At 42.4% G+C, this 27538-nt stretch overlaps 4 protein-coding genes across 8 annotated transcripts; 3 read left to right on the plus strand and 1 right to left on the minus strand.

Annotated features, from left to right (window-relative positions):
* The first annotated feature begins 3291 nt into the window (after window positions 1-3291).
* Window positions 3292-3615, plus strand: prr15lb (proline rich 15 like b). Its single transcript, XM_020046361.1, has one exon. It carries the CDS (start codon window positions 3292-3294, stop codon window positions 3613-3615), a length of 324 nt encoding a protein of 107 aa, XP_019901920.1.
* A 2980-nt stretch (window positions 3616-6595) lies between these two features.
* On the minus strand, window positions 6596-10679 carry pnpo (pyridoxamine 5'-phosphate oxidase). Its single transcript, XM_010866179.3, has 7 exons — window positions 10488-10679; window positions 9221-9345; window positions 9033-9132; window positions 8574-8627; window positions 8243-8371; window positions 8060-8130; window positions 6596-7940 (listed from the first exon to the last, which is right to left on the minus strand). Exons 1-7 carry the CDS (start codon window positions 10674-10676, stop codon window positions 7775-7777), a joined length of 834 nt encoding a protein of 277 aa, XP_010864481.1. The 5' UTR covers window positions 10677-10679; the 3' UTR covers window positions 6596-7774.
* Window positions 10680-10941: 262 nt separating this feature from the next.
* On the plus strand, window positions 10942-13934 carry mrpl10 (mitochondrial ribosomal protein L10). 2 transcript variants are annotated; one of them, XM_010866192.4, is made up of 6 exons: window positions 10942-10964; window positions 11214-11296; window positions 12342-12511; window positions 12884-13048; window positions 13135-13279; window positions 13417-13934. In XM_010866192.4, the coding sequence occupies exons 2-6, from the start codon at window positions 11257-11259 to the stop codon at window positions 13656-13658; spliced, it is 762 nt and encodes a 253-aa protein (XP_010864494.1). In that variant the 5' UTR covers window positions 10942-10964; window positions 11214-11256; the 3' UTR covers window positions 13659-13934. The 2 variants fall into 2 exon arrangements, with proteins under 2 accessions (XP_010864494.1, XP_010864502.1); XM_010866200.4 differs by lacking the exons at window positions 10942-10964; window positions 11214-11296 and adding an exon at window positions 11358-11925.
* Window positions 13935-14575: 641 nt separating this feature from the next.
* On the plus strand, window positions 14576-27434 carry osbpl7 (oxysterol binding protein-like 7). 4 transcript variants are annotated; one of them, XM_010866224.3, is made up of 21 exons: window positions 14576-14854; window positions 17052-17278; window positions 17510-17650; window positions 17752-17805; window positions 17890-18003; window positions 18438-18599; window positions 18714-18858; window positions 19409-19530; window positions 19870-19968; window positions 20230-20253; window positions 21294-21465; window positions 21615-21706; window positions 21992-22154; window positions 22273-22556; window positions 22765-22902; window positions 23063-23126; window positions 24752-24830; window positions 24931-25226; window positions 25976-26102; window positions 26279-26401; window positions 26808-27434. In XM_010866224.3, the coding sequence occupies exons 2-21, from the start codon at window positions 17138-17140 to the stop codon at window positions 26914-26916; spliced, it is 2649 nt and encodes an 882-aa protein (XP_010864526.1). In that variant the 5' UTR covers window positions 14576-14854; window positions 17052-17137; the 3' UTR covers window positions 26917-27434. The 4 variants fall into 4 exon arrangements, with proteins under 4 accessions (XP_010864526.1, XP_010864535.1, XP_010864544.1 ...); XM_010866233.4 differs by having other exon boundaries at window positions 19870-19959; XM_010866242.3 differs by lacking the exon at window positions 20230-20253 and having other exon boundaries at window positions 14577-14854.
* The last annotated feature ends 104 nt before the right edge of the window (window positions 27435-27538 follow it).

Raw genomic sequence — 27538 nt, forward strand, 5'->3', positions numbered from 1 at the left:
TAAAACTTCGTATTGAGGTCTCATTTAGGATTTTTTTTTGTTGACAGGAATTAGTTATCATTTCTTTCTACTGTTTAGAAATATTTTAGAAGACAAAAAATGTACTCTTAAAATAAATGTAAAAAAAAATCTGAATCAGTTTGCCAAAGTCAAGGATCTAGCGTGACAAATGTTTCAAACAGTTTGAGCAAGCAAGGTAAATGTAACTAGATTATTCTGGGAAGAAAAAGGTGTAACAGCTCATCTTGAAAAGCAACCTTATCTTATCAGAGTCTTTGACTCTGTACACAATCAGGTCAGAAATTCGTACAAACTGTGAATTACATGAACTGAAAGAATATAGCACAATGACCATGATGTATGTGACAGTGGCCGTTATGTAAGACAACTAGTTTAGCTTAATGACAAGGATTGCTTTCAAAACATTACAGTTATCTAAGGAACATATCTTTCAACAGTATAGCACCAAAGTTACTGTCCACCCATCTAAGTCATTTCTGGCTGTAAATGCAAGCAAACATTGTTTATCCATCATTTATATTTTGCATGACATTTTACCAACCTTTAGCTGAATAAAACCTGTGAAAGTATAGGGAGTTTTGCATTTTGCATTTTTTTCACAACTGGTAATCAGAGTTTATGCACTTATTTACTTTTACAATTTCACCACTGGCATGCCATGCCACCAACCTTTCCCCAAAGCCAAGTGCTTCAGATAAGAAATAGGTCTGAATAATGAAACTGATGTACAGTATAATTGTAACTGTGTGTTACCTAAACCACAGTAAGGCTGTACTGTCATGACTGCTGGGGTAATCCTTTGACAAATCTGCTGCATATGTTGCATTTCGTCTAGGATTTGTGAACTATAGCCAACAAAGAACAGATAAAAGTGTTTGAAACAAATTATTATGTTATCAGTACAGGGAGTGTCCCCAGAAACAATCTAACTATATATTGGTTTATTTTTTGACTGTAGCAATTCTGTCATTGTGTCATTCACTTAATGAACAGCTTTGGCATTTGTTACTTTTTCATCAGCTGAAAGGATTATTTTAGGTTAATTCATCAGCTGAGAATCCGTTTTAAATGTCAGATGAGCAGTCTCCTTGACTATTCTTTCTCATCACAGATGTGAAGGACTGATAACAAGGGAGCTGTTAACAATTTACAGTATGAATCCTCTTTACACTCAGAACATCAGAACACAGAGTTGAGCAGAAAAAACGCAATGGAATTTTGTTTTAACCTACACAGCTTGCCATAACTGCCATACATTATCTGTCTCTTACTATATACATAGGGAGGAATAAGAAAGATCTGTATTCTGCTGGTAGAATTTGGTGGCAATTGGGTTATTTTCATGACTGATCAGTTCACCTGGCTCAGTCAGAAGTGGAATGGTGACATACTAAATTTAAATAATAACCATGTGGAAAGACCCTGCCTGGGTTTTGGTGAAAAGGAGGAGGGTCCAGCCTTCCAATAAGATTAGAATCTTTAACCATACAGGTGTGATGAAAGATGAAAAGACCTATCTGAGACCCTCAGAAGAAAGGCTATTGATGAGCATGAGCCTGGGCGGGGTTACAAAGCCATTTTCATGTGATTCAAAGTACATCATTCAGAAACAGAGAAAAGTCTAGATTGCTGGAAATCTACATAGGACAGGTCGTCCCACCAAATTCAACCCAAGAGCTGACCAAAAGATGCCATAAATGGCCTCTTCTGTCACAACCAAGCTCGAGGTGCATGAGGCATTGGTCAAAAAGAGACAGCACAAACTTGGCCAGGAAAGATGAAGCTTCTGCTCTCAAAAGAGAATATCAGCACTGATGTTTGCCAGATAACACCTGGGTAAAGACCAAACTCCTGGAACAATGTCCTCCGGACAGATGAGTCAAAGGTGGAGTTGTTTGGAAAACAAAACACCACCTTTGAACAGGATAGTCTCATACCAACCATAAAACATAGAAGCAATGGCTCTTTATGGAATGGCTGAGTGAAAGGGGGCAACACCCGATATAAAAGGCAACTTTGTCCGCACTATGAAAGTGCATTTCTGTTGATTTTAGATGAATCAATCATTGCAAATTATAACACTTCAGTGTCATTTGTTAAATAAGGGTTAACTTATTTTCTTAGGTTAAATTTGGTTATCCGTCAATAGTGTAGTGGTGATTACATAGCCACATGTCCACATTTTTATTAAAAAATGACTTTCTGGTGGGGTGTGACTGTATGAAGAAACGTATTACGTACCATTCCACAGGTTCGGTCATCTGTCCAGATTATGCTGTGCAGAACAGAGATGAGCTAACTGTTCTCTCTCTCACCATTTGTAGAAGTCTGTGAAAGATGATACATGCAGTGAGGGAGATGTTATAGGGGATCTTTGTTCTTTGTTTTTATTTAGTCCACAGGAATAAACTGTTTTAAAAAAATACACACAAGTATATCTTTTGTTGATATAAAAAAAAAAAGATCTCAATCAGGAAGGTTTTGCCTTTTCGTCAAGGACATTAAGCGGGGGCATCTAGTTTTAAATGTTTCTTTCAATGCCTGATGTGGTAGATTTGGTTTTGGGTGGAATGAAGTGTGACACTGAAAATTAGGGGTTGGGTGGAGTGAAGTGTGAGATTGTAGAATAGGGGTCGGGTGGAGTCAGGTGTGACATTGTAAATTATTAGTTGGGTGGAGTGACGTTTGAGACATGACTAGTCACCGGCAGGCAATACTCAGTCAGGCTCAGTTGGGACAGTTTTATCTCAATTTATTATTATTATTATTAATTTTTTTTATGAAGGACTGTATGTACTTAGATTTTGTATAACAAGAGTGCAGCAATGGTAGCTTTTTTTGTGTCACTCTTTCAACATAGTATCCCATACATATTCCCCATTGGGATTTTACCCTGCGACAAACAAATAATTTGTCTAATCTATAAGTAGTATGTCTAATTAAATAATTTTGATAAGCTCAGTAAATATGGTCAGGATCTGTTTGATCCAGCATAGACGACAGCCTCTAGCAAGCACTTTCCCAAGTTTACAGGTTCTAGTTAAATGTTGATCTTCACCAGTTGATGCTATTTAATTATAAACAGATCATTTTCAGAAATGTAAAGAATGAGTCAATAGTTTTGCCTGGCAGTGTCAGCAAACATGTCAGCATTGTCACAAGAATCCCCCTTCCCCGCTTGTGTCTTCGGATCTGGAAACTTGTTGCTGTGTAACTGTTAACTGTCAAGAGTCACATTACCCACTGTGGGTGCCCTTTCCTCCACAGGTCATGGCGGACTCTGGCTGGTGGAACCCGATCTTCTCGCGCAGTAAGTGTAAGGTCAAGGTTCAGCATGAGCCCCCTCCTGAGTCTTGCAATAACTCCTGGAATAAGGGGCATCCCAACCTCCCTCAGATACCCACAGACCCTTTGGACAACCAATGCAGTGCTAGACTGGAGAAGGAAGTGGACAAGACTAAAGGTTGGCACGTTAAGGTGTCCCGTTCTGGTCGCTTGAAGGAGAAGAAGAAGGTCTGTGGAACACTGGCCGAGAACCCCATGTTGATCACAGAATGTGGTCCCAATCAGGAGAAACACAGAGGAGATAAATAACACACACAGTGTACATGAATAGCTATGTGCAGCAGACAAAAACACAGCCTTGCTCTTGTTGGCCGGAAACATACACTACCCTGGTGGACACAACACTACACCTATACACTACACCTAGTGTAAATGCAAGCAATACTGTAACCAGCTGAACAGTCACTCATACTGACATAAACACGTAAACAGTATTGCTCACCATTCAGTCATGCCCCAAACATGTATTTTGTGTGGATTGTAAAATATCTTTACCGAGACCCATTCTGTGAGAATTTCACATTTTTAAACGGACAATGCTGAAGATTTTCCAAGACCATGGTGTTGCCTGTGTCATGGCCAGTAATCTGGTGTTAAAGAGCTGGTTTTGCAGACACAGACTAAGCTTAATCATGGACAAAAGAAATGAAGCTCAATAAAGAATCTCCACTGAGCTTCATTTTTAGTCCAAGACAACGGTTAATCTGTGTCTGGGAAACTGGCCCCAAATGTTTATGTTTGTTGTGAATTAAACATTATGGGAACATTTAAATCACACTTTGGGTTTTGATTATTTGGTTTTTGAGATACATTAAAGATCAAAACCTTTACTATACATGGTGTAATTCGTTGAGAACAGAATGACATAAAGGTCAATGGAAACTCACCAACCGACTGAGGGCTGGATCCAAACTCACACCAAAAACCAAAGTGAACAACTGAAATCATAGGCTGTTCCAGCCGGCGTGCATTTCTTCACGGAAACTCATAATGTGAATCAGTAGTGTATAAGACCCCCCCAGGTGTCCTGGGGGATCTCCTCCCAGACCTGGATCAGGACATCAGTGAGCTCCTAGACAGTCGTGGCGCTACTTGGTGGCGTTGGATGCACTGATATACAACGTCCCGGAGGTTCTCAATTGCAGTCATGTCTGGGGAACGTGAGGGCCAGTCAATGGCATCAATCCCTTCGTCACCCAGGAACTACCTACACCAGAGGTGTCAAACCGGTTCCACGGAGGGCCGAGTGTCTGCAGGTTTTTGGTTTTTCCTTTAAATTGGTTCCCAGTTCAGACCTGAACAACCAGGTGAGGGTGGAAACTAACCAATTAGTGACCTAATCAATCAATCAAGTACAAGGTCAAAATGAAAACCTGCAGACACTCGGCCTTCCGTGGAACCGGTTTGTCACTGGTTCTTCACACTCTGGCCACATGAGGCCGGGCATTGTCCTGCACCAGAAAGAACCCAGGGCCCACTTCACCAGCGTGAGGATTTCATCCCAGTACCTAAGAGCAGTCCGGGTATCGTTGGCTAGCACGTGGAGGTCTATGCAACCCTCCAAGGATATGCCTCCCCAGACCATCACTGACCTACCGCCAAACCGGTCATGCTGGATGAGGTTGCAGGCAGCATAACCTTCACCACGGCTTCTCCAGACTCTTTCACGTCTGTCACGTGCTCAGTTTGAACTTGCTCTCATCTGTGAAGAGAACAGGCACCAATGGTGGACCTGCCAATTCTGCTGTTCTCTGGCGAATCCATATCAAGCTGCACGGTGCTGGGCTTTGAGCACAGGTCCCACTAGAGGCCATCGGGCCTTCATGCCACTCGCATGGAGTCTGATTATTTGTCAGAGACATGCACACCAGTAGCCCAATGGAGGTCGTTTTGTAAGGCTCTGGCAGTGCTCCTCCTGTTTCTCCTCAAACAAAAGAGCAGAGACCGGTCCTTCTGCTGTGTTGGTGCCCTTCTATGGCCCTGTCCAGCTCTCCTCATGTAACGGCCCGTCTCCTGGTCTCTCCTGCATGCTCTTGAGACTCTACTGGGAGACAAAGTAAACCTTCTTGCCACAGCACGTATTGCTGCTATGTCAGCACATGCTACCTTATTCTTTCAATTTGCATTGATTACACATTTAGAATGTCATTTGTACCCACACAGCTATTTATCCCACTTGTAACATACACTATACTTAATACTTGTACCTTTTCTGCCCTCCTCTATTTGCCTTAATTGCACATTTAGTATTGCCATTTGTACTGCATTTGCCTTCATTGCACATCTATACATTCCACTTGTAATATACTTAATACTTGTACATTTTCTGTCCTCTACTATTTGCACTTCTGGTTAGATGCTAACTGCATTTCGTTGTACTTGTACTAGTTCATTGACAATAAAGTTGAATTTAATCTAATCTTTAGTGCCATCCTGGAGGAGCTGGATTGCCTGTTATATCTGAATGGGGTGCAGGTTCCGTCTCATGCTACCAGTAGTGACAAGGACATTACCAAAACAAAAAACTAGAGAAGAATCAGTCAGGAAGGATAAGGAGAGAGCAATTGTCTGCCACCACCAGCAAAAACCATTCCCCTTTTGGGGGTTATCTTGCTGTTGCCTCTCCAGTGCACCTGTTGTCACTTTCATAGGTGACATTGAGTCACTTATGCTTTTATAACTGGAGAGATTGATATCCCTGAAGTTTCATTGACTTGGTAGACATGGATGCGTGTAGGTAGGATAGATATATCACTAAAGCAATTACAGGGAATTATGGGCAATGCCCTCAGGTAGGTACGTGTGACATTTTGACACAACACTGACACCTTATGGCCAGAAAAAGCATAAGATTCAGTTACACATTTTATTTTAAAATAAATTAGTCATGGGTGAGAAACAGATTTTGCCCCACTAAAAGCAGTTGGTCTTCACATGCGTCTGGGGGGGCTGCACTTAATGATATTTCCTCTCCATCACAATTTGACGAAAAAAGATTTTCCCTTAATCTTGATAATAGATAAGAAGTTTAAGATTTCCCTTAATCTTGATAATAGATCAGAAGTTTAAGATTTCCCTTAATCTTTGATAATTGTTGGCAGTGCAGAGAACATAAAGAACCTTAGATATTATTGCTGTGGCAGATTTGAACTCACATCTGGTCTTTTAATAACTATATTAAAAGTCAGTTAAGCCCAAAGACAATGATTGAAGTCTGACAATTAATACAAACATTTAACACAGTGAATTTATAATTACACGTTGACAGAGAAACTCCTGTTGAGTTAGGTCTTTAGAAAAGACACCTGAACGGAAGATAAACCCCTGTTCTAAATGAATGGAAATGTATAAATGTTAGATAACATTCAGATAGTACAGGACATTGTGATTTCACAAGTACAGACTTTCTGGAGGTTCTGAGGCCCACACTTGGTCCACTGTTGTTGGATAAAACAGAATCAGTTCTCTTACTGAATAACATAAAATGGGTACAGAACTTTTTCACGTAACCTAAAAACCGAGGTCATTATTAAAATGCACTTTCATGTCACTATTGTGTTGAAACAGCATGCATGACTTTGAATATAGTAGGGAGTGGGGTCCCGAGTATTTTCATTAGGCAGTTCCTGGTTGTGATGGTCTTGGTTGGACCTGCGGTCTAACCCACTGCCTCTGGTTCCCAAGTACTGTCGCAACAGGGTTTTAAATCCAGCTCTCCCGCTCTTTCAGGAACAACTCGCTCCGCTATCTTTCACAACATAAAACAACACAAAAAAATGATGTGTTGTGTGCAGTTTGTGAACCACTGGCGTAAAGTGTAAACATGCTCAGCCAACATGATCTCATGCTAAAAATGCACAGATTGATCTGAAACTCGAAATTCGCATGAAAAGCTATCATTTAGAGGATGCACAGCTATGAGTTAAAGTGCATGCTAAAACATATGATTTAGTAACATTAACCCAAATCATAACTATTATCAAAACCCTAGCTGTAACCTTAACCATTTGTAACAGCAACAATCTGCTTTACGTGTATTTTGTCACAAAATGTAATGTCATGACCAACGCAAAAAACTTTGAGGGTTGTAGATTTTATCAAATTTAGATGACCTCTGCATTTTTCATTTCAGACACTGTTGGCCAGTCTGTTCAGTTGCATTATATTAACTTCTCCCTTTGTTGCCCTGAAGACAAAAGGCATTGAGAGGACTTAGCCAACCAGAAACACTGTCCTTGATTTGGCATAAAAGACCACTTGAACAAAACAGAAAATGATGGCTTGTTAAGAAACAGATCATATAGTACCTAGTTATTCAACATCAACGTTTTCCAATCAACATCCTTGAGTCTACCCAATTCCCTGCTCTTTTGTCCCATTTCTCTAATATATCCCCTAATCGCCCGTCTCAAGGGGATAGTCTCTGGTACACCCAGCCTGCCTCAGCAGGATGTTGATAGTCTTCTAAAACACTCTCTCCGGTTTTCGGCCTTGTGAAGACAATACGATCATGGAGCCTGTTGGTCTGACCCTGCCAGAACTCTATCAGGTCAGGCATGACGATGTAGCCTCCCCTGATAAAAGACGAAGACCAGACAGGTGAAAAAAAACGAACATCATCACCAGAGACAACTTGCCGCACATGTCCGGCATGTCAAAGTCATGTAAAATGTTGCACAAAAAAAATACTAACCAGTAGTCAGGCATGGGTACGTCTGTGTCCTTGTACTTTTCCTCCAGCTCTGCATTTTTCTGTCTCAGGTGCTGCAGTGTGGAACAACATAGTCAGACTTTGCATAGTAACATCTCCAATTTAGTCACTGTGTTCAATGGCAGATCTCTGTAGTGCATTAGTGCAGGATGGGCTGGTCCTCACATTTCTGTCAGGGACGGGAGTGCTCTGTCGGCTCACAACAGCTCCAATCTGGCTACTCTTTGGCCGGGAGTGGAAGTAGTCACAGGAACTCTGGTAGGGGATTCTTTTGACTTTGCCCTCGATACGGATCTGTGCGCACGCACACGCACACTCTTAAGGCAGCGCCAACTACTGCATAGCAAATTAACTGACGTCCCTGCATTAGATAATTCATTCAAAGCCATCATCGCAGCAGCACGCACGCACGCACCCATACACACGCGCACGCACGCACACGGGCGCACACAATAAAACAACAAGTTGACAGGTGGGCCACGATTGAAGTACATACCTGCCGGTTGATGGGCTCCCAGTAAAAGCACAGACACGCCTGAGGGTTGCTTTCCTACAGAAAAGATCAGATGTACAGTCTCCAAATAGGAGTAAGACTTTGGGGCATTTGAGAGGACAAGGGAGGATAAAGCCTGCCCAGGGATTTTGCATTCTGTTGTGGTCCTCAACACCAGGAATCAGACTGAAGTCAGGATTTTCACGACTGGTGGTGACTTTTGCCATCAAAAAGTCTTCCTTCCTTGCATATTCTTAACATGCTAGCAACAAAAGCAAATGTTAAACAGCTTCTGCATTTGTAATCTAGCCATATTTAGCTTTATACATTTTGGAATATTGGTTGAAAGACTGTAGGACGGCAGCTTCTGGTAGTACACTGGGACTCAGGCATAAAGGACTCAACTTGGGACGTGACATTTAGTGACTGGAGTACATCTAGGTTTTCCACATAGATACTAACCAGCTCTCCACCTTTCCGGCTCTCGTAGTTTGTGAAGAAGCGGAAGCCTTCATCGCTGTAGCCTTTTAACAAGACCATACGGGCAGATGGACGCCCGTCTCTTCATGGAGAAAAACAGACAGATTTACAGAAAACGTGTTACGCACGAGAGGCATTTTGTCTGTGGGACTACTTATGGGGGTACTCACTTAGTGGATGTGGCGAGGCACATTGCATTTGGCTCTCCAATTTCAGGACACTTTGTGGCTTGATCAAACCAATCTCCGAACTGCTTGATGGGGTCCAGAGAAACAAGCTGATTTTCTTCAAAGCACTACAGCAGGGGTAAAGAGGCTTCACGTAAATCATGATACTCATTGCACGGAAGACCCGACACATTTGCATCAAGCGAGTACATCTCGACCGAGGTCTATCGTGTCATCTTTAATATATGTCCGATATCAGTCCAGATACTGGCAGGTGTAGTCAGACTGGCCAAACTTCAGAACGCTGCCAATTATAAATATGTTATGACTAGAGGTAGCAGGAATCTCTATTCTACTTGACCACGGTATTCGCTACAACATTCCGTTTCATGCTGAAGTGAGGTGGGAATCAGTTTGGAAAAGACAAGATGGCTACATAAACATTGTTGTATTGCTTCAAAGAACAAATCATTGACACAGAGCATCTGGGAAGAAACCCCTGGTAAAAAAAAACACTAAAAAGATTCATCTTTGGTCTAATTGAGAACTTGGTGTCGTCAAATGCATGTAAGAAAAACAATTGGTGGTAGGTTTTCCATAACCTACAACTGTATGAAGTCCTATGAGCATATTCAGTCAGCAGACATAAGAAACTGAACTGCTGAGCTACATTACCTAACAACACAGACTGTAAATATTGTCAATACACTGAACTGACATATCATACTTGACAGAATGGTAATGTTGGGATCATCAAGGAAACTTGAATCTAAATCCCAAATTAGACATTTGTTCTATAACTACACAGTAGGCCTCAAGAGGGTCTGGTAGATGTCCAATATATCATGTTTAAGGGCTATTCTTAGGCAAAAGCAATGCCGAGTGCTTGGATACAGCCCTTAGTCGTGATGTATTGGGAATATATCACAAACTCCCTACGTGGTTTACAACCATTATAAACAGATTAACACAAGTCATTAAAACTGTATATGTTTTGTCATACTGAAGGTCATGGCTTGAACCAACCAGCATGAATTCCCTGTTACTTAACAAGAAAAAGTACATTGAATTGACATATCTGATTCACTTGAATGGAAATGTTTGGGTCTTCAAGGTAATGTAAAACCTACACTCGAATAGTGCTATGAGGTTGGCAGATTGTGCCTGAAATAAAAATATTAATGATTATTCAACGCCAAGTGTAGTTTGTGTCTTAACGTATGCTTGCCTAAAGCTGCCAAAGGCAATCGAAACCCTTCGCTATTCTCACCTCCTTGTCACCTTTGTATTTTTTCCGCATGTCACTGAGATCCATGGCTGTAGAGTGACTCGTAGATTTCGTGCAGAAGTACTGAGAAGATATGGCTCGACCGCTAGCAGTCAAAATGTCATGGCAATCAAAGTATTTACCTATTTCACGGACAGTCTTAAACGTATCGTGACTGAGAATGCGCCTCATGCTTGCATAACAACCACGCAAAACGTGACTCTGTCGTAATCACGCTCTTGTCTAACGTAAAACTAAAACGCAAACGTTCGTTCGGTTTTGTAACGTTTCTAATTTAATCTGTAGGTTTAAATAAATGATTATACCTTTAATTATGTAACATTGTCTTCAGCATTTATTCATATTATACTTTTTTTGTGCAAATTGTAGATTTATTAAACAAATAATATGTTAGTCGGTAAGTGACATTAACTCAGATGAACTGTATGGTTCACCACGCCCCTCATTCTAAAAGCTGAGGTAAAGACGCGTTGATAACCTTGTTGGAAATAAGAAACTCGAAAATTTAGGACTTGGTGGTGGAGTAAAGTTCTTTTGAATGCATGGAAGACAATTGTAACTTATCTTCAGATAACCGTTGTTTTGAGAGGAAATAAAAATGCAAATTAGACATGTTAACAGTTTTATCACCGCTGTGAATCCGTTAATGACATTTGCAGATGGTTCACGAACAACACATCAATCACAAGTCATTTTCGAATTTTCTAGTTCCGACCAGTACGTGAACGTGGTGTGACGCTCATTGAAAAAGATGGCGACGACCTTGTGTGGCAGGCTTTTACCAAAACAGGGTAACGTACCACATTTATATAAAACCGTTAATAATACAACTAAGAGTAGAATCAAGTCATGTTGTCGGAGTCCGAGCCCAGGTTTTCGGTTTTACACCATGTACTGTACAGCTTTCTAAAATGAATTGAACAAGCCAAGCTCAGAGACTTCCTAGCTAACACTGTTTATTAGCAATCATTTATTTGCAACAGTAGGCTACACTGGGCTCCGTTAGCTATTCTGAACATTATTTTGTCCGAAGTAGCTAGTTACATTGTTGCTAGCATGTACAATACTAATTTGTAACAAGCAGGGCATTGAAACCCCGACATCCGTAGGAGTTTCATCTTGGGTTTATTTGTTCATTTGGGTCCAACTACTGCACCAGCTACTCTAATAGTACCAGAGGACACATAAAACACTAATACACTGATTGACTCGAACAGCCAAACGCATAAAAAAAACCAATAGTCCCACAAATGTGAAGTACATCTAATAACAGCTTAGCGTCTTTACGTGGGTGTTTCTCTTATCACAGGTCTTGTTGTCCCGCGGAAATGTTTGTTGTTTAAAGGGTAGGTTCGCTTGAGCCTTGGGGATTGAAGATATATGTGGTCGTTATTCTTCACAATATTATCCCCTACCTACGGTGAGTTTGTGGACTTGGGGACTGTGCCACCAGCGGTCATTCAATGTGCTGCCTTTTATTTTTACTACTTATTTCTGGACAGTAGTCAAGATGGGAAAAGACCAGAACCTTAGTAACTAGTACAACTGTGTCCCTACTGGCACGTAAACATTCTGGTCTGGAGTTCCTGGTTGAAAAGCAGTGTAATATCAACCGCATTGGATATGCTTTAGAAAATATATCTTAACATCAACTGTTCCATGTCCGCCTGGACTTGCTCCCAAATTAGATCACACACACACACACACACACACACACACACACACACACACACATACATATGAACACTTGGGTTTTAGGCTGCATGGAAATGTCTTCAATGCAAGCCACTTTATCAAGCCACAAACCCCTTGTCAATGTAATGTGTGTGTCTACAGGATGGCAGCCCCTGATGCAGAGTGTCCGGCATGGCTCTAAGGCAGTCACACGTCATCGGAAGCCCATGCACATCCTCAAACAGAAGCTGATGGCCATCACCGAATACATTCCCCCCAAACCTAGCACCCCCCCTGGGGCATTGATTCCCCGCGCCAGGCCAGTTCAAGAGGTCAGTGAGGTCCAGCGCAGTGACTGTGTGTGCATGCTGTAGTTGTCTTTTCAACAAACCTAGATGTACAAACATTTGTGTAGCTCTAAAAGGCGAGGGTTTCCACTTGCCCAGTTAGGAATGGAAGTGAAGTGAGATGGTATCAAAGTGATGGCTGATTGGGCTTTCAAAACAACAGAGAAGAGTGGGGGATCATTGTGACATCAGAAATCGTCCAATTTTAATGTTTATTTCCCCCCCCAGTCTGTGATTTATTCATTTTTTCTTAGGAGTTTGCTGTTGGCTTGAATGCACTATATTAGGCATTCAGAGATTTCCAGGTTCCCAGGTGTCCGGAACATAAAATCACGTGAGTCCCGCTTCTGTTCACAGGAAAATGGCCTGGTGCTGCTCTTGAAAAAGGAGTTGCAGACCATTTTCCAGGAGTGTAAGATGATCGCTGTGATCCAAAACAATTCCATCAATTCAGAGGACATGCTGCATCTCAAGCACAGGCTTCGCAAGCACAGTATCACAATCAAGTTCATCCCAAACCAGGTAATGTAGTGCCTAATGAAGCATGCACATTTTTCTATTTATTCCGTTTGCAAATATTGTGACATTGTTTTTGTGTTTAACCGCAGGTTATAAGGTCCTTCCTGGCGGACAGTCCTTACATTAACATGGGGCCTCTCTTCATTGGCCCCACTGTTTTATTTGTTAGTAAAGAGCCAAAGGTGAAGGAGATGCTTCTGAGTTTGAGGACAAGCCCCCAGATGATATTACTGGGTGAGTGAGACGTGACCTTTTCGTTTAACCAGACGGTCCCCTTGTAAGTACAGTGAAACTGTATTCCCCCGACTTCAGCAAAGCAGCCATCATGGCGGCAGGCGCGTAATGTCCAACCTGTTCTCCCGTCGAACCAGGAGCCTGTGTAGAGAAGACGCTGTTGAGTCGACAGGGGGTGCTGAACTATGCCAAGCTGCCTTCCGTCACCATGGTCCAGGGGGAGCTGGTGAGCGGCCTCACCATGCTGACCTCGCGAACGGCCTCCCTGATTCGGCGCCCCCCCGCCCACCTCTCCCTTCTACTCCAGCAGTACCTCAAACAGCAGGCCGGTGATGCCAGTGCTGAGACGACCCCGGGAGATAGCCCCGCCGACGCGTAGCGGACTGTCTCCGTCTTGGAGATTCACCTCTGTGGGGGAGGATGTTGGAGTAACCATGGCTACTGGGAGTGATGAAGTGGTCGCATGTCTACAGATTTAAAGGCCCAGACTTCATTAAAAGCCTGACGTCGAAGGTCATACATTGTACAGTCAAACATGAACTGCTACGAAAAATGTTATTCCTTTTGTGCTTTATTTGGATTACTACTCATGTTTTGTCATATTTAAGGGCCTTGATGGCCATATTAAAAACGTTATGGTTTAAAATGTGTATTAGCTGATGGCAAGTGTTTTATCATTGATTTGAAATTATTGATACAAAACTGTTAATGGTTGAAGTAAATGGTTGAAGGGATATTTGGGGATTTCTTAAATAAAAGTTAGACATCTGTTGTCTTCTATGGAAAAAAGGAGAGTAGACATTTGCAAAAGTTAAAACCAAGAGTCAAGCTAAGACAGTTATGAAAATCAGTCTTTTCAGTAAACAGGAGTTGTCTCAGCGATCCAGGTAAAGGCTAATCTGGGGATTGCAGCATGTTAATCTAGGTCAGTTAGTGTATTACAACAGCTATTTTGGGTTTGTAGGAGAGGAAGGACAATAGTAATCTAAATGTTATTATCAGTCGTTCAAATGGGCAAATTCTACCAACCCATAAGGTGTATGACTTGATGGTGTGCGTGGGAGGGGGGGGTCACACAACGAACTCGACCTATTTTGTCTAATAGATCTGAGATATTCACCTAATAATGTCACAACATTATCCCACGTGCGTTGCATTTGTCAGAACTTTTAAAATACCTGATATAAATATATGATACACTTGCAACAACGGTGATGACGATGGAGATGTGGAATGCAGCACCAGCTGTCAGGTCGACCTGTCAATCAACACTCAATGACCACGTAATTCCTTAGGCTAATGCGGATAATGCCCTGGACACATTGCGCAGTTGCACAGGTCTCTATGGATTTTGGGTTTTCGCATTTACTGCGCAAAGACAGGGAGGCTGACTTGAGAAGTTCCTTCAACACTTTTTGTCAGGTTTAGTTTTTCCCCCATTTGTTGAGAAAATGGTTCACTGATATGATTGAAGTTGTGTGGTTTAACATACAAATGGGTAACGACAAATTTGCTGGACATTCGAAGAAAATAGATTTACCGCGGACGATGAGAGTGTGCACACACGAACTTCAGGTAAGCACGGAGTCTGTGACTATTTGCATTTGATTAAGTTACTTTTTCTACTGTAATGTAGGCAGTTTCGTGGATGTCCACTTAAGATTACGCCAAACAAACGAACAACTATATAACCAAAACTGCTTCAAAATGTTGGATGTGATGTGGAGGTGAATGTGTGGGTGAGGAGCGACTATATAATTTTACTTTACGATGATTTTAAATACCTGTAAACACGCTTTAACCGCATATTGGAGTTGGCCCTTAGATTAAAATTTATGAGTGGTTAGAAGTAAATCGAGTACTAAAATCCTGTCCTGCTCATAATGACTTCTAGCAAGTTTAGACTCTGGATTTAAGGAGTGATTAATAATGGGCTTTAGATTAGAGCATTTCTTGCCCCTGTTTAACCTGATGTTATGTCTTTTGCTTTGGGCTTTCTTCAGAATACTGTAAAACACAGCTTTTATTGTTTAATCACATTAACTCATTGTTTTGACTTGCTGGAACTTGTCAGTGTTACTCATGCGATTGTCAGACATTAACATCGTATGCTTCACAGGACCTTAGTCAGTGTAGGTTCCCTGGGTTTCATGTTCCCAGGCTATGTATTCCCTCTGTTCCATGTTTCCTTAGCACCTACGTTCCCTCTGTTCCAAGTGCCAAGGGCTATTTGTTCGCGCTCTTATGTTTCCAGGCCCTGTGTTTCTTCTAGGTATGCACTGATATATTGGCCAGCAATTGGTTTAAAATGGTTGATTATTTCTGACCGATTGTGCTTTTGTCCGTTTTTGTATGAAATAATAACAATAATAGGCATTTGTGCATGTAAATTGTTTCAGTGGGTACTAACAGAACATGGAGCTCAGGGAACATAAGGTTAACAACTTAAAAGTGCATTGTATGATTGAGGGTACATGTAGGGTTGACTGAACATGGGGTTGAGCTAATGTAAGATACAGTATGTGTTGGGTTAGGGGAACAGAGGGCTAAGGGAACATAAAGAACATGTACGTTTGAGGGAAGGTGGGGTTAAAGGAACATAAAGAACATCAACAGAGTTGAAGGAACAGGAATAGGAAAGACCAAAAACTGTAAGACACTGCCTAAACCATGTCTAAAACATCTGCACAAATTGTACATTTTGAATTCATTAAATTATTTTGATGTGAAATGAAAGTGGAGCTGCTTCTCAAAACATCTATATTTGGCTTTTTTGGCTGTCAGGGCCAGTTTACTTGGCAATAATGTAGAAGGTAGCTCTCACTTTTAGCCTACGTCTTGGACTAATGCTTCACCTCATATTACTGTTGTGCTAGAAAACTGTTTTGATTGAGGCCCTGAAATATGCACCACTGACCTAACGGAAGATGGCTTGTGTGACCAAATATAATGTTGCCCAAATTGACCTCTGTGGACTGCTACAGCAACATTATAGAACTACAACCTTACTGTGATGGCCATCAATCATCACCTAGCATTCGCCTTGAATTCACATCTTTACCTAGTATTTATAATTAATCGGACAGTCAAAAACATGCCATCCAGGCATGACATGGAAGGTTTACTCTGTAATTGACGACAATGGAGCAGTCTGTCTTTTTTCTGTGTCCATTAAGGAAGTTCGAATTGGGGCTATCGGCAAATCTCATTATCCTGCTTCTGCCTCATGATTCCTTGACTGAGGTCAGACAGAACTCTCTCTAATTCTGTCTTTAACCATCACCACTCATGGAACACGAAGTCAAACATGCATGGAGGCACACTGCCTAATGAGCCAAGTGTGTTTCTGATGGCCGTAGTTGTACCCCTTGTGCCAAACTTTGGGACCAACCGTTTGTTGTCAACCACAGTCCTTCTGTGTACACTGCCTTGTGATCTTGTTACTTCATGTTCAGGAGAGGCGTTGCTAAAAAAGAATTGGTTAAGCCAATTACATAGGGGGTTACTAATCCCCTCAGACAACCTGCCTGAAGAGGTAGTGAAGAGTCTTTCAGCATATCTACATGTTCACAGCTTTCAGGCCTGTAACTGGTCAGTGTTGGAGTGACACATTTGGGGGATGAATGTGTTGGAGATGGACATACGTGAACATGAAAGAGGAAGAAGTCCAAGTATTAAAATTGTCTTGAGATTGTTTGTGTTGTCACTTTTTTGAAAAATATTTATTTATTGTATGATTAGTACTCACATGTCATATTATATTTTTTCTCAGACCCATACTCTCCTCAGATGACAGGGAGTCTGTCTCACTAAAACATCAACCAACATCACTAGGGAGGGCCTGACAGTCGTTTCAAAATGGAATCATTTCAAAATCCTTATGGATCCCCGCTCAACCGCAGCCAATCGCTGATGAGTGGTCTGGAAAAGACCCCTCCCACATGCAACAAGCCCACCCATTCTCGGAGCAGTAGCACCGCCTCTTCACGTCACTCCCGGGTAAGTATTACTTTTTCATGAGCATTACCTTTTCATGAACATCAACACATTCAGTCACCAGGAAGGCAACAATGAACACGTCGTTCCACACAAATTATGCAGTGCCCATTCTCGTTTAAATGACAACTTCCCAAACAAAACATCAAACTGCTTGTTAACATCTCTCAAATTGATATGAAGCTGTCTAAATTACTGCTGAAGTGTTTGCTGAGGGGTTTTTCTCGCCTTCAGAACATTAAAGACTGGGAGGTGATGGACGACCTTCAGGTGGACATGACTTCAGGTGACAATCCCCAGGACATGCCCGTCCCAGGGATCTGTGAGGGCTACCTCCTCAAGAGGAGAAAATGGCCCCTGAAAGGCTGGCACAAGGTCAGTAAACTGCCCATTCATCCACTTGGCTACTGCATTGTTCACGGTTGGTTTTAATTAGTTCACCATCTGTCTACATCTGTATTTGATTCAACTTGCAGAGGTACTTTGTGTTGGAAACTGGGATCTTACGATACTCCAAAACCCAACAAGATGTGAGTGCATATTCTGTGTTATGCATTTTAGTTAAATTGACGAGAAGCTCACTACTGATGATAGCTATCACTTTCACTTTGAAGATTACCAGGGGAAAGCTCCATGGTTCATTAGATGTCAGCCTTGCAGTCATGTCGATCAACAAGAAATCCAATCGTATAGATTTGGATGCAGGAGACATCCTGTATCACATTAAGGTATGCCATCTGTTTAACTTGATTTTAGCTAATTTACGTTATACACTATATATTGTACAGTGCTAATCAAACCCAGGAACAATTCTCTAATGTCTTTATTAAAAATTGTGCATACATTTTGTTTGATATATTATTTTAAACACTGACACAATAATTTATTGTTTGTGACATACGTATATTTACAGTACCAGTTAAAAGTTTGGATGCACTTACTCATTAAATGGCATGGGCCACAAATATTTAAAAAAACTGTCAGGGGTTTAAAGACTTTTCCAAGGCACTGTGCAGTTTCATTAAATAACTTAGTAAACCACTTTGCGGGTTGTCCAAAGTTGAATTTAGTTGGATTGTCTTTTCTGGACCAGTTTCTCAGTTTAAGCCCTCGGTAATGTGAATTCATTCGGCCCCTCTCTCACTGTTCTATCCTCTCCCAGGCCAAGAGTCACGACCTGTTCTACATATGGGTAACCAAGCTGAGTGCCCACCGAATGTTCAAGAAGAACGAGGCTGCCCATGTGCACAATGGCTTCCTGCAGGCCTTGACCCAGGGCACCGGTGGAACTGGTCAGTCCCAGACGAATGACATGCAGGACGTGGTTAGTATTCCCTCTTTGTCGATGGTAAGCCTGTTGATGGATGACGGTGGGTCCCAGTCTTGTGTTGAGTTTGTCTAGCTCATGGTCTCTCTTTCTCTCTCGTCTTTATGCCAGTCTTCCTACCAACTCTACCACGGCGCCACTGGCTCTTACACGGGAGAGATGGCCACGCCAACGCCGTCCGAGTTTCCCCCTGGGGTCAATCGGAAGGTTTCAGCCTGGTTACAACAGACTCGTGATCCAGATAGCTGTGCTCAAGGTGCTGTACTCAAATCTCCTATTCAAATTAGCAAGAGCTGATATCATGTAGTTTTAAGGCTGTCAAACAAAACCAAAAAACATCCAAATGTAGAATAGTTTTTTATCAGTTCGGGGCATGCAAAATCTGTAGCTCATGAATGGTAATTATACATTTAGCAGGCTCTCTTATCCAAAGTGATTTACTGAAGCCTGTGTCTACCTTTCTTTCTACTACCCTGTGGGAATCAAACCTGCAACCCTGTTACTGTAAGTGCCGTGTTCAACCGACTCAGAATCTCAGGGCCATCTGTTTTTTGGTCAAAGTCCCCATTGACACTTTACATTTGAATCATTTAGCAGATGCTCTATCCAGGTCCACTTACAAGAACAATTATGGGTTAAGTGCCTTGGTCAAGGTCATGATATCAGATTTAATTTACATGTCAGCCCAGGGATTAGAACCAGCAACCCTTTGTTTTGCTGGCCAAACGCTCTTGGCCACTAGGCAGTCGTTTGATGCCGCATAAAGCCGTTCTGAGACCTGCACAAATTGTTGGTCATTCTTGCAGAGCTGAACCGCTGCCAGTTGGACCTGTCTGAGCTGAACAGGCTAGTCCAGAAGCTGCAGATGTTGGAAGGGGGTCAACAAGCCTTCTCCAATGGGGAGCTGCAGCGCATCATCAGCATGCAGGTGTGTGGGAGTGAAGCCCAAAAGCCCAACCCTCTTTGGCCCCCGGACACTGACAATTTATGTCCACCTGAAAACATCTCCCATTCTAAGTTAGGACAGAGTATTGACACATGGTGCGGTTTTTGTGGATGCAGATTAAGCCTAGTCCAGGACTTAAAACCTAGAAAATTAGATTCTTCACTGAGCTGGATATGTTTTAGTGCCAGACAAGGTTTAACCTGTGTCTACGAAACCAGCCCCCTTGGTTGAACCTCTGGAACAAGGCTTGCGAGTGAGTTGCAGGACAAGGGTGTGAGACGTGTTTAGTGTTTTATGACATCTGTTTTTAATTCTACAAAGAATCTTTCACTTGAGAAACCCAAGAAGTCGAGGTCTGGCAAGATATGGGGTCATTCTCGCACCCTGTCCAGGGTGGAAGCTCTCGGAATGGTAAGACAGGTTTGTAATACATTCATATCATTTTCATTTAGCTGTGGTTTTTAGATTGAATGTGGAGGTGATGTAAAGATCCTTTAGACAAACCTTTCTATTTTTTTGTCCTGGAAATTTGTTTCTGTGTAGTTGAATTGTCAATCTGTGAATCCTAAAAACCCTGAACTTCCATAAGTTGTGTCCCAACAACCCATACAAAGTATGTTGGTTTTGAGTATTTGCTGGCCCAACCCCCTGATAACTTTTAGGCTTCTCTTTAATCCAAAGCCTTTTCGTGGGATTACTAAATCGGTGAGTCAACACCAGCCTGACTGCCAGAGCATGGAACAACTAGTCCTAATCTAGCTCACCTGTGTTGTAACAGTGTCTTATGGACAAAGGGGAACATTTAATACAGCTGTTGTTTTAAAATGAAAGGTACAATCAAATCAGAAATGGCTACAGGGACCAAGAAAAATAGCTTTTCACAGCTCAGATTGCCAAGAGATGGAGATGGGTGTTATGGCTGGGAATAAAGAAATAAGACTTGTGTTGGACTGAAATGATAAGCACCCTGGATAAAGATGAGCCAAAAATGTTGAACACTGGTGGGGCTTGTTAGAGGCTTTTTTTCTGGCCAACCATCCAAACCTTCTTTGCCTCTTGAACCATTTTACTCTGTGTGGAGGCAAGATTCCCCTGTATGCTCCACCAGGCAGGTTTTCCACGGTTCTGCTCTTTTCTAACTTGTTAATTATTGCCCTAATAGTTGCACGCTGTATTTTTTTATTATTTATAAGAATACGTAGAGGTGTGAATGAGTTTGGGTTTATAACCAATGTTTTTTATGAGGGATTGCATTAGTATACAATAATAGGTCAAAAAGGAAGGTTTTGAGTGAGGGACAGAAGTGTTAAAATTAAGAAACCGCCGCAAATTGAACGCTTCTGTTCCTCACTCAAAACTTTCCTTTTCAGCTTTTTTGGAAAGGAAAGAAAATGGTGCAGTGGTCTCTTCACTTTTTCCGGAGCTGTATTTCTTTGCATAAAATACAGAACACTACATATGGGTTTTTATACAACCTTTTTTGCTCATCCTTATGCCAATCATTTTGGATGTGACAGTACCTGCTCTTAGAACCACTAAGTTCAATGAGCTTTTAGTCTTTGTTTAGTTCATGTATCTATATTGCATGGAAGTTCGCAGTTCTTGTTTACTTTTCTCCTACATGGAAAAAACAACATCTCACTAAAGTGGGAATCAGCGACTCACAAGCCGTTCTCTAACAAATAGACAGCCATTAATCCTTTTGTTTTACTTGTCAATTTCACATCATTCCCTCCTTATTGTAGCTGTCCTCCAGCCATCTGAACAGCTCGTCCCAACTGGGTGCGTCTGTCCCCTCCATCTCAGACTACACTCCCTCCATCCCCGACTATGTCTACTCCCAGCTCTCCCCTTCGACCAACACCTCCCTTGAAGGGAAGAAGATCCAGCAAGAATTCTGTGCTGTGTCTCAAAGAGGTCAGAGAAAAAAAACACACACACACACACACACACACACACACACACACACACACACACACACACACACACACACACAATTTCCTGTTTTGTATCGTGTGCATTCATAATACTGAGGTTAGATGTGCATGCCTTGAATCTCCTGTCAGTGCATGCGTCCCTCAAGTCTGTGCATGAGGCCTTGGCCCAGGAGCGCCTGAGACTGCAGGACACATACCACCAATCAACCGCGCTGGCTGAGGTGAGGGTACACACCTTTGTGAAGTCACGCTTGGTTTACATTGTTTGTGTGGAGTCGGCCTTGGGGCGTGTGCCTTTAAATGCTTTTCTGCAACCATGCTATTCTGCAACCATGCTATTCTGCAACCAGGCTATTCTGCAACCAGGCTATTGGTTTAGCTGTTTTTCCCCTGGTATCGATCGTTTTGCACTCATCCTTTCTATCTCTATCGCTCTCACTCTCACTCTATCACTCTCACTCTATCACTCTCACTCTATCACTCTCACTCTATCACTCTCACTCTAGACCTCGTCTGGGGACCAGTCCCGTCGCACACCCTCAGTGACAGACTCTGCGGCGGAATATTTTGATGCGAGCGACGACGTCCTGAACGGGAGTTCCTCTGAGTCTGGTGAGTCTGGTCTGAGTGACGGGACCACCACCAACTCTGAACCTGAGGAAGGCCATGGTGAGCGCACGCGCGCACACACACACCCATGCGCACGCGTGCACACTGTATCCAGCTAGCAATAAGATTTTTCTTTTTTCTCAGAAGACCTTAGACCTTTCATTTGTCCGCCCCCCAGCTTCGGCGACTCGCGAGTACCGCGCCAGCATCTCCAAGGCGCCCAGCAGCGCGGTGCCCAAGAACACGGGCCGCCGCTGCACCCTGCCGGCCCGTTGCCCAGACAATGCCCACGTGGGCCTGATGCAGATCCTCTACAACAACATCGGCAAGGACCTGTCCCGCGTCTCCATGCCTGCGGCGCTCAACGAGCCCGTCAACCTGATTCAGCGGCTGTGTGAGGAGCTGGAGTACTCGGAGCTGCTGGACACGGCCAACAACACACAGGACCCCTACCAGAGGATGGTAAGGAGGCTAAAGATGTGTGTGTGTTTTCAGAGAGACACACCGCAGTGTTGAAGGTGACATTTTATGGTACAATATACATTGGATTTGAATGGAACCACGTGCTAACAGCCGTGTTAGTGATGTAATTTTCTTTTGGAATATATATATTATGTTTTTAATAAATACGTTTAAAAAAAAAAAAATTACGAAAGGTGTTCTTGTGCAGGTCTACATTGGTGCCTTTGCCATCTCTGGCTATGCTACAGCTCACTACCGCAACCGCTACAAGCCCTTCAACCCTCTCTTGGGGGAGACCTATGAATGTCACAGGGAGGACAAGGGCTTCCGCTTCATCAGTGAACAGGTAGGAGGTCTTTCCCTGACATCCCTCAGCAGAGCTGAAGATTGACCTGGTCGGGCTGTCATGATCAGGCTAAACCATACTTATCGTTAATATTCACACTAAACCTTTCTTGTCATTGACAAGCTGTTCTTGTCTTTCATATGTCATTGTTTTTCATCAGGTTTGCCACCATCCCCCAATCTCTGCATGTCATGCTGACTCTGATAACTTCTCACTGTGGCAGGGTGAGCTTATTTGATTATAAATAAGTGTGACTGATTTAAGAACATGTAGTGGATATAAAGTCTGTGATGTAAAAGTATGAGACAAAGATAAATCATGTCAGAACTTTTTCCACCTTTAATGTGACCTATAACATGAACAATTAAATTGAAAAACAAACTGAAATCTTTGAGGGGGAAAAATAAAAAACTCACAATAACCTGGTTGCATAAGTGTGCACACCCTTAAGGCTGAAAGGTGAATTTCCTCTTGACCTTGAGCTTTCTAATGGAAACCTGAAGGTTTTGTGCCAAAATTGCCTGGTATTTGGAACTGTTCATAATTCACGGTTCATAAGGCCCCGGTTCCAGCTGAAGAAAAACAGTCCCAAAGCATGATGCTGCCACCACCATGCTTCACTGTGGGTATGGTGTTCTTTGGGTGATTATGGTCAAAAAGTTAAATCTTGCTTTCATCAGACCATAACACATTTTCCCACATGCTTTTGGGGGACTTGATGTTTGTTTTTGCAAACTTCAGCCAGGCTTGGATGTTTTTCTTTGTAAGAAAAGGCTTCCGTCTTGCCACCCTACCCCATAGCCCATTCATATGAAGAATACAGGAGATTGTCATATGTAGCACCCAGCCAGTACTTGCCAGAAATTCCTGCAGTTCCTTTAATGTTGCTGTAGGCCTCTTGGAAGCCTCCCTGACCAGTTTTCTTCTCGTCTTTTCATACATTTTGGAGGGACGTCCTGTTTTTGGTAATGTCTCTGTTGTGCCATATTTTCTCCACATGATGATGACTGTCTTCTCTGTGTTCCATGGTATATCTAATACTTTGGAAATTATTTTGTACCCTTCTCCTGACTGATATCTTTCAACAATGAGATCCCTCTGATGCCTTGGAAGCTCTCTGTGGACAATGGCTTTTGCTCTGAGATGCAACTAAGAAAATGTCATGAAAATCCTACTAGAACAGCTGAACTTTATTTGTGATTAATCAGTCACTTTAAATGATGGCATGTGTGTAATGACTTCTATTTAACATGAGTTTGAATGTGATTGGTTAATTCTGAACACAGCCACATCCCCAGTTATAAGGTGTGCACACTTATGCAACCAGGTTATTGTAAGATTATTTTTCATTTTTCCTCCTCGAAGATTTCAGTTTGTTTTTCAATTGAATTGTTCACATTATAGTGGAAAAAGTTTTTACATGATTTATCTTTCTCATTCTTTTACACAAAAAAAACCTGGCATTTTAACAGGGGTGTGTAGTCTTTTTATATCCATTGTATCTTGAGCTCCCACGCAGTTAGCTTGAAATGTCGCTGGGTGAGCCATGCGATTTGCTACCCTTTTGTATCGCTCATACGGTTGGACGGTTGTCCAGGAGAGCGCTCATGTGTGTTGCAAAGCAGAAGATTGTGGCTTTGCTCCCAGTGAGGTACCATGCAAACCTAAAGCCGAGGCACTGCTAGCAACAGCACATTGGTGTTGGTTTCAAAAGGAAAATCTTGATTCCACCATGGTGATAAGCCGGTGTCTTGACGTATATTTTGAGCACTTTTCAACATTCAACAACAAAATACTGAAGTCCGTCATCATTCTCACAAAACATGCCATATTTCTGTCAACCGAACAGATCAGCGGTGGAAGAATAAGTTCTGGGGGAAGTCTTTGGAGATCATGCCAACGGGGATGGTGAACGTCACTCTACCAAGGTGAGAGTCCCTGTCCCTGGTGGCCAGTCCTCTATCTGCTCCCTCTCCTGCTGTTTAGCAATGAAAGTGTGAAATGCTCCGCTTTCAATCACTCCTCCAGGTTTGGGGACCACTACGAGTGGAACAAAGTGGTCACCTGCGTCCACAATGTGTTGAGCCAGCAGCGCTACCTCGAGCACTACGGGGAAGTCGTCATACGTAACCTCAACAGCAACGCGTGCACCTGCAAGATCACCTTCGTCAAGTCCCGCTACTGGGGTTCGGACACCAACAAGAACGAGGTGCAGGGCACCGTACTGGACCAGACCGGGAGCGTCATTCACCGGTTCGGGGGACTTTGGCACGAGGGCATCTTCTGCGACACCTTTCCTACTCCGCAGTGCGTCTGGAAGCCAAGTGAGTATCCCGCCTGCTGAAGAAAAAACTACCAGGGAGGACTGCAGGTTCGTTTAAGGAAACATTTAATTGAAAACGACGATCAAGACAGACCCAAAACTGTGAGGCAGTTTATGAGATACATTTTGGCAGTTGGTCATGGCAATGATTATGTCAGAGTCCCACAGTTACCAAATCAATGGAATATACCAGCGCAAAGTCTTGCAGTCCAGGACACTGGTACAGAACTGGTACTGGTGTGTCTGGGGTTTTAATGGTGTGCTAGTTAAAGAAAAACATTTAAATAGTTTATTTTATTTAATATAATGATATTTACTCTAGTCAACATTTAAACTACTAATGTCAGGTGTGTAGAAATTATAATAACATTAATAACAATGCAGTACTTCATTTCATTTGAAGGTGATTTTATGGTCTCAGAAAAGTGGAATTTCCAACATTCTTCATAAATAATAGGAGAAATATGGAATTATGTACCTAGAGAAAGTATTCCTGCATGTGTAATATAACATCATATTACACATTCCTATTACATATTCCTGCATGTGTAATAGAATCGCTAAATTCTGGCACACCCACAGCTCAAATATGCTACGACTTTTGGTTGCATTTGCTTTGTTAAAAGCCCTGAAGGTTTTTGTAGTTCCTCATGGTTCTCGGTATGTTAATGAAAGACATTGTGGTTTGAGGCTGTGGTTACATCAGCTCATTGCTGTAGCCCAACTCAGAGGCTTCTTTTTACTGCGCAGATCCCCAGCCCAAGGACTACTACTTGTACTACGGCTTCTCCAACTTCGCACTGGAGCTGAACGAGCTCACCCCAGACCTGAAGCCTCTTCTGCCCCCCACCGACTCACGCCTCAGGCCTGACCAGAGGTGAGGTTGTGCCACCATGAGGTGTTAAGGGCTGGCCAAAAATACGTTTTTTTTTTTTCTTCCCCTGACTAGAAGAAGACTTTCTTTTCCCTGACTAGGTCACATGACCAGGAACAACTACAGGCCTTTTCCTTGCAAATGTTTTTTTTATTTTTTTATCTCCTTTATTTCCTCAGGATGCTGGAGGAGGGTCGGGTGGATGACTGTGACAAGTTTAAAGAAGAGGTGGAGGAGAGGCAGAGGGAGCGGAGGAAACAACTGGCTAAGAGAGGCGAGGAACACATTCCACGCTTCTTTAAGTAAGCCCCTTGCTTTTATCTTCAGTGATGCACTCTTGAATTGAGTACAATATTTATTTTCTTTTATCTAGGATAACACAATGTGATATGAATATATCTCAGACTTCAGTTGTTGTATACAGCATTGTGTCTAATGATTCCGTGCCACTTTAAAAAGGTGTTAATCCTGGTGACCTGGCTACACCTTTCTTCCAAATTGACCACTCTTGTTCCCTTTTTTTCCACTGTGTAACTAAAATAATTGAAGTTCTCTAGGTACCCATGTATGTGATTATTAATATATGCAAGTCGCTCCAGATGCCGGCCAAATGCCTCAAAAGGAAATGTAGACTCTGACACTCAGCTGGTTAAAGGGTAGAGTTTGCTTTCTGTGATTTAGTAGTTCCCTCTGTTTTCCCAATTTCAGGAAAGCTGTGGATTCCTGTGGGAGAGATGTGTGGTTGACCAATGGAACCTACTGGAAAATCAGAGAGAACCCGGGCTTTGCGAACTCAAAGAACCTGGAACTGTGGTGAATTGCCCAAATTGCTGGTGCGCTGAGGGAGTCCAGTGACCGTAATGTCTCACACGGTGAGAATTGAAGGCCTATATGGACTGTCTTCAGGAACCCACCCACCATCATCACCCTGTGATTTGCAATCCCCAGACATGGGAAGTCTTTGGAAAAAGTCCGGAAACTACTTAGAACCTTTTGAATTCAACAGTGATTAGTCAGGAAGATAATTGGTTCCTGGCATTCCCAGAAAAAGGTTGCTTAACCTGTTCTGTCAGATGAGAAGGATCAGGGGTTTTCATTATGCCCGGTACTTGAATTTAGCCCGATTTATGCTAATTGCCCATTGTGTACATTTGTTCTCTTGTAAAGATTTGTGTTGTCTAAGATTTTCAGGTTTTTCTGGTCAAGACAACAATTGTTGTGCATCACGACTTGTGCATCTTCTCCCAAATACGTCTCTGCATGATTGGTGCAAATTACGCACATTTTATTTGTAGCAGTGGTACTAGAATTAAAGACTTCTGTCCTACACGAGTACATCTTAGTAAGTTAAACAGTCCGACATGGAAACGTCATATACATCTGTGTCATGTAGTGTGCACATTCGTTACTTTTTATAATGGGAGTAACTCTTCTATATT

This window comes from Esox lucius, chromosome 5, assembly GCF_011004845.1.
Source record: "Esox lucius isolate fEsoLuc1 chromosome 5, fEsoLuc1.pri, whole genome shotgun sequence".
Lineage (NCBI taxonomy): Eukaryota > Metazoa > Chordata > Actinopteri > Esociformes > Esocidae > Esox > Esox lucius.

Bases quoted from the DNA above. Each gene is read 5' to 3' on its own strand.
- prr15lb (XM_020046361.1), top strand. From the start codon at position 3,292: ATGGCGGACTCTGGCTGGTGGAACCCGATCTTCTCGCGCAGTAAGTGT.
- pnpo (XM_010866179.3), bottom strand. From the start codon at position 10,676: ATGAGGCGCATTCTCAGTCACGATACGTTTAAGACTGTCCGTGAAATA. The intron at 8,372-8,573 runs GTATGTACTTCA...GCGTGCGCACAG, and splicing joins GGGAGCCCATCAACCGGCAG to ATCCGTATCGAGGGCAAAGT. The intron at 7,941-8,059 runs GTTAGTATTTTT...GTCTTTTATCAG, and splicing joins GTACCCATGCCTGACTACTG to GGGAGGCTACATCGTCATGC.
- mrpl10 (XM_010866192.4), top strand. From the start codon at position 11,257: ATGGCGACGACCTTGTGTGGCAGGCTTTTACCAAAACAGG. The intron at 12,512-12,883 runs GTCAGTGAGGTC...TTCTGTTCACAG, and splicing joins GCGCCAGGCCAGTTCAAGAG to GAAAATGGCCTGGTGCTGCT. The intron at 13,049-13,134 runs GTAATGTAGTGC...GTTTAACCGCAG, and splicing joins TCAAGTTCATCCCAAACCAG to GTTATAAGGTCCTTCCTGGC.
- osbpl7 (XM_010866224.3), top strand. From the start codon at position 17,138: ATGGAATCATTTCAAAATCCTTATGGATCCCCGCTCAACCGCAGCCAA. The intron at 21,707-21,991 runs GTGAGGGTACAC...CTCTCACTCTAG, and splicing joins AATCAACCGCGCTGGCTGAG to ACCTCGTCTGGGGACCAGTC. The intron at 26,103-26,278 runs GTGAGGTTGTGC...TTATTTCCTCAG, and splicing joins CGCCTCAGGCCTGACCAGAG to GATGCTGGAGGAGGGTCGGG.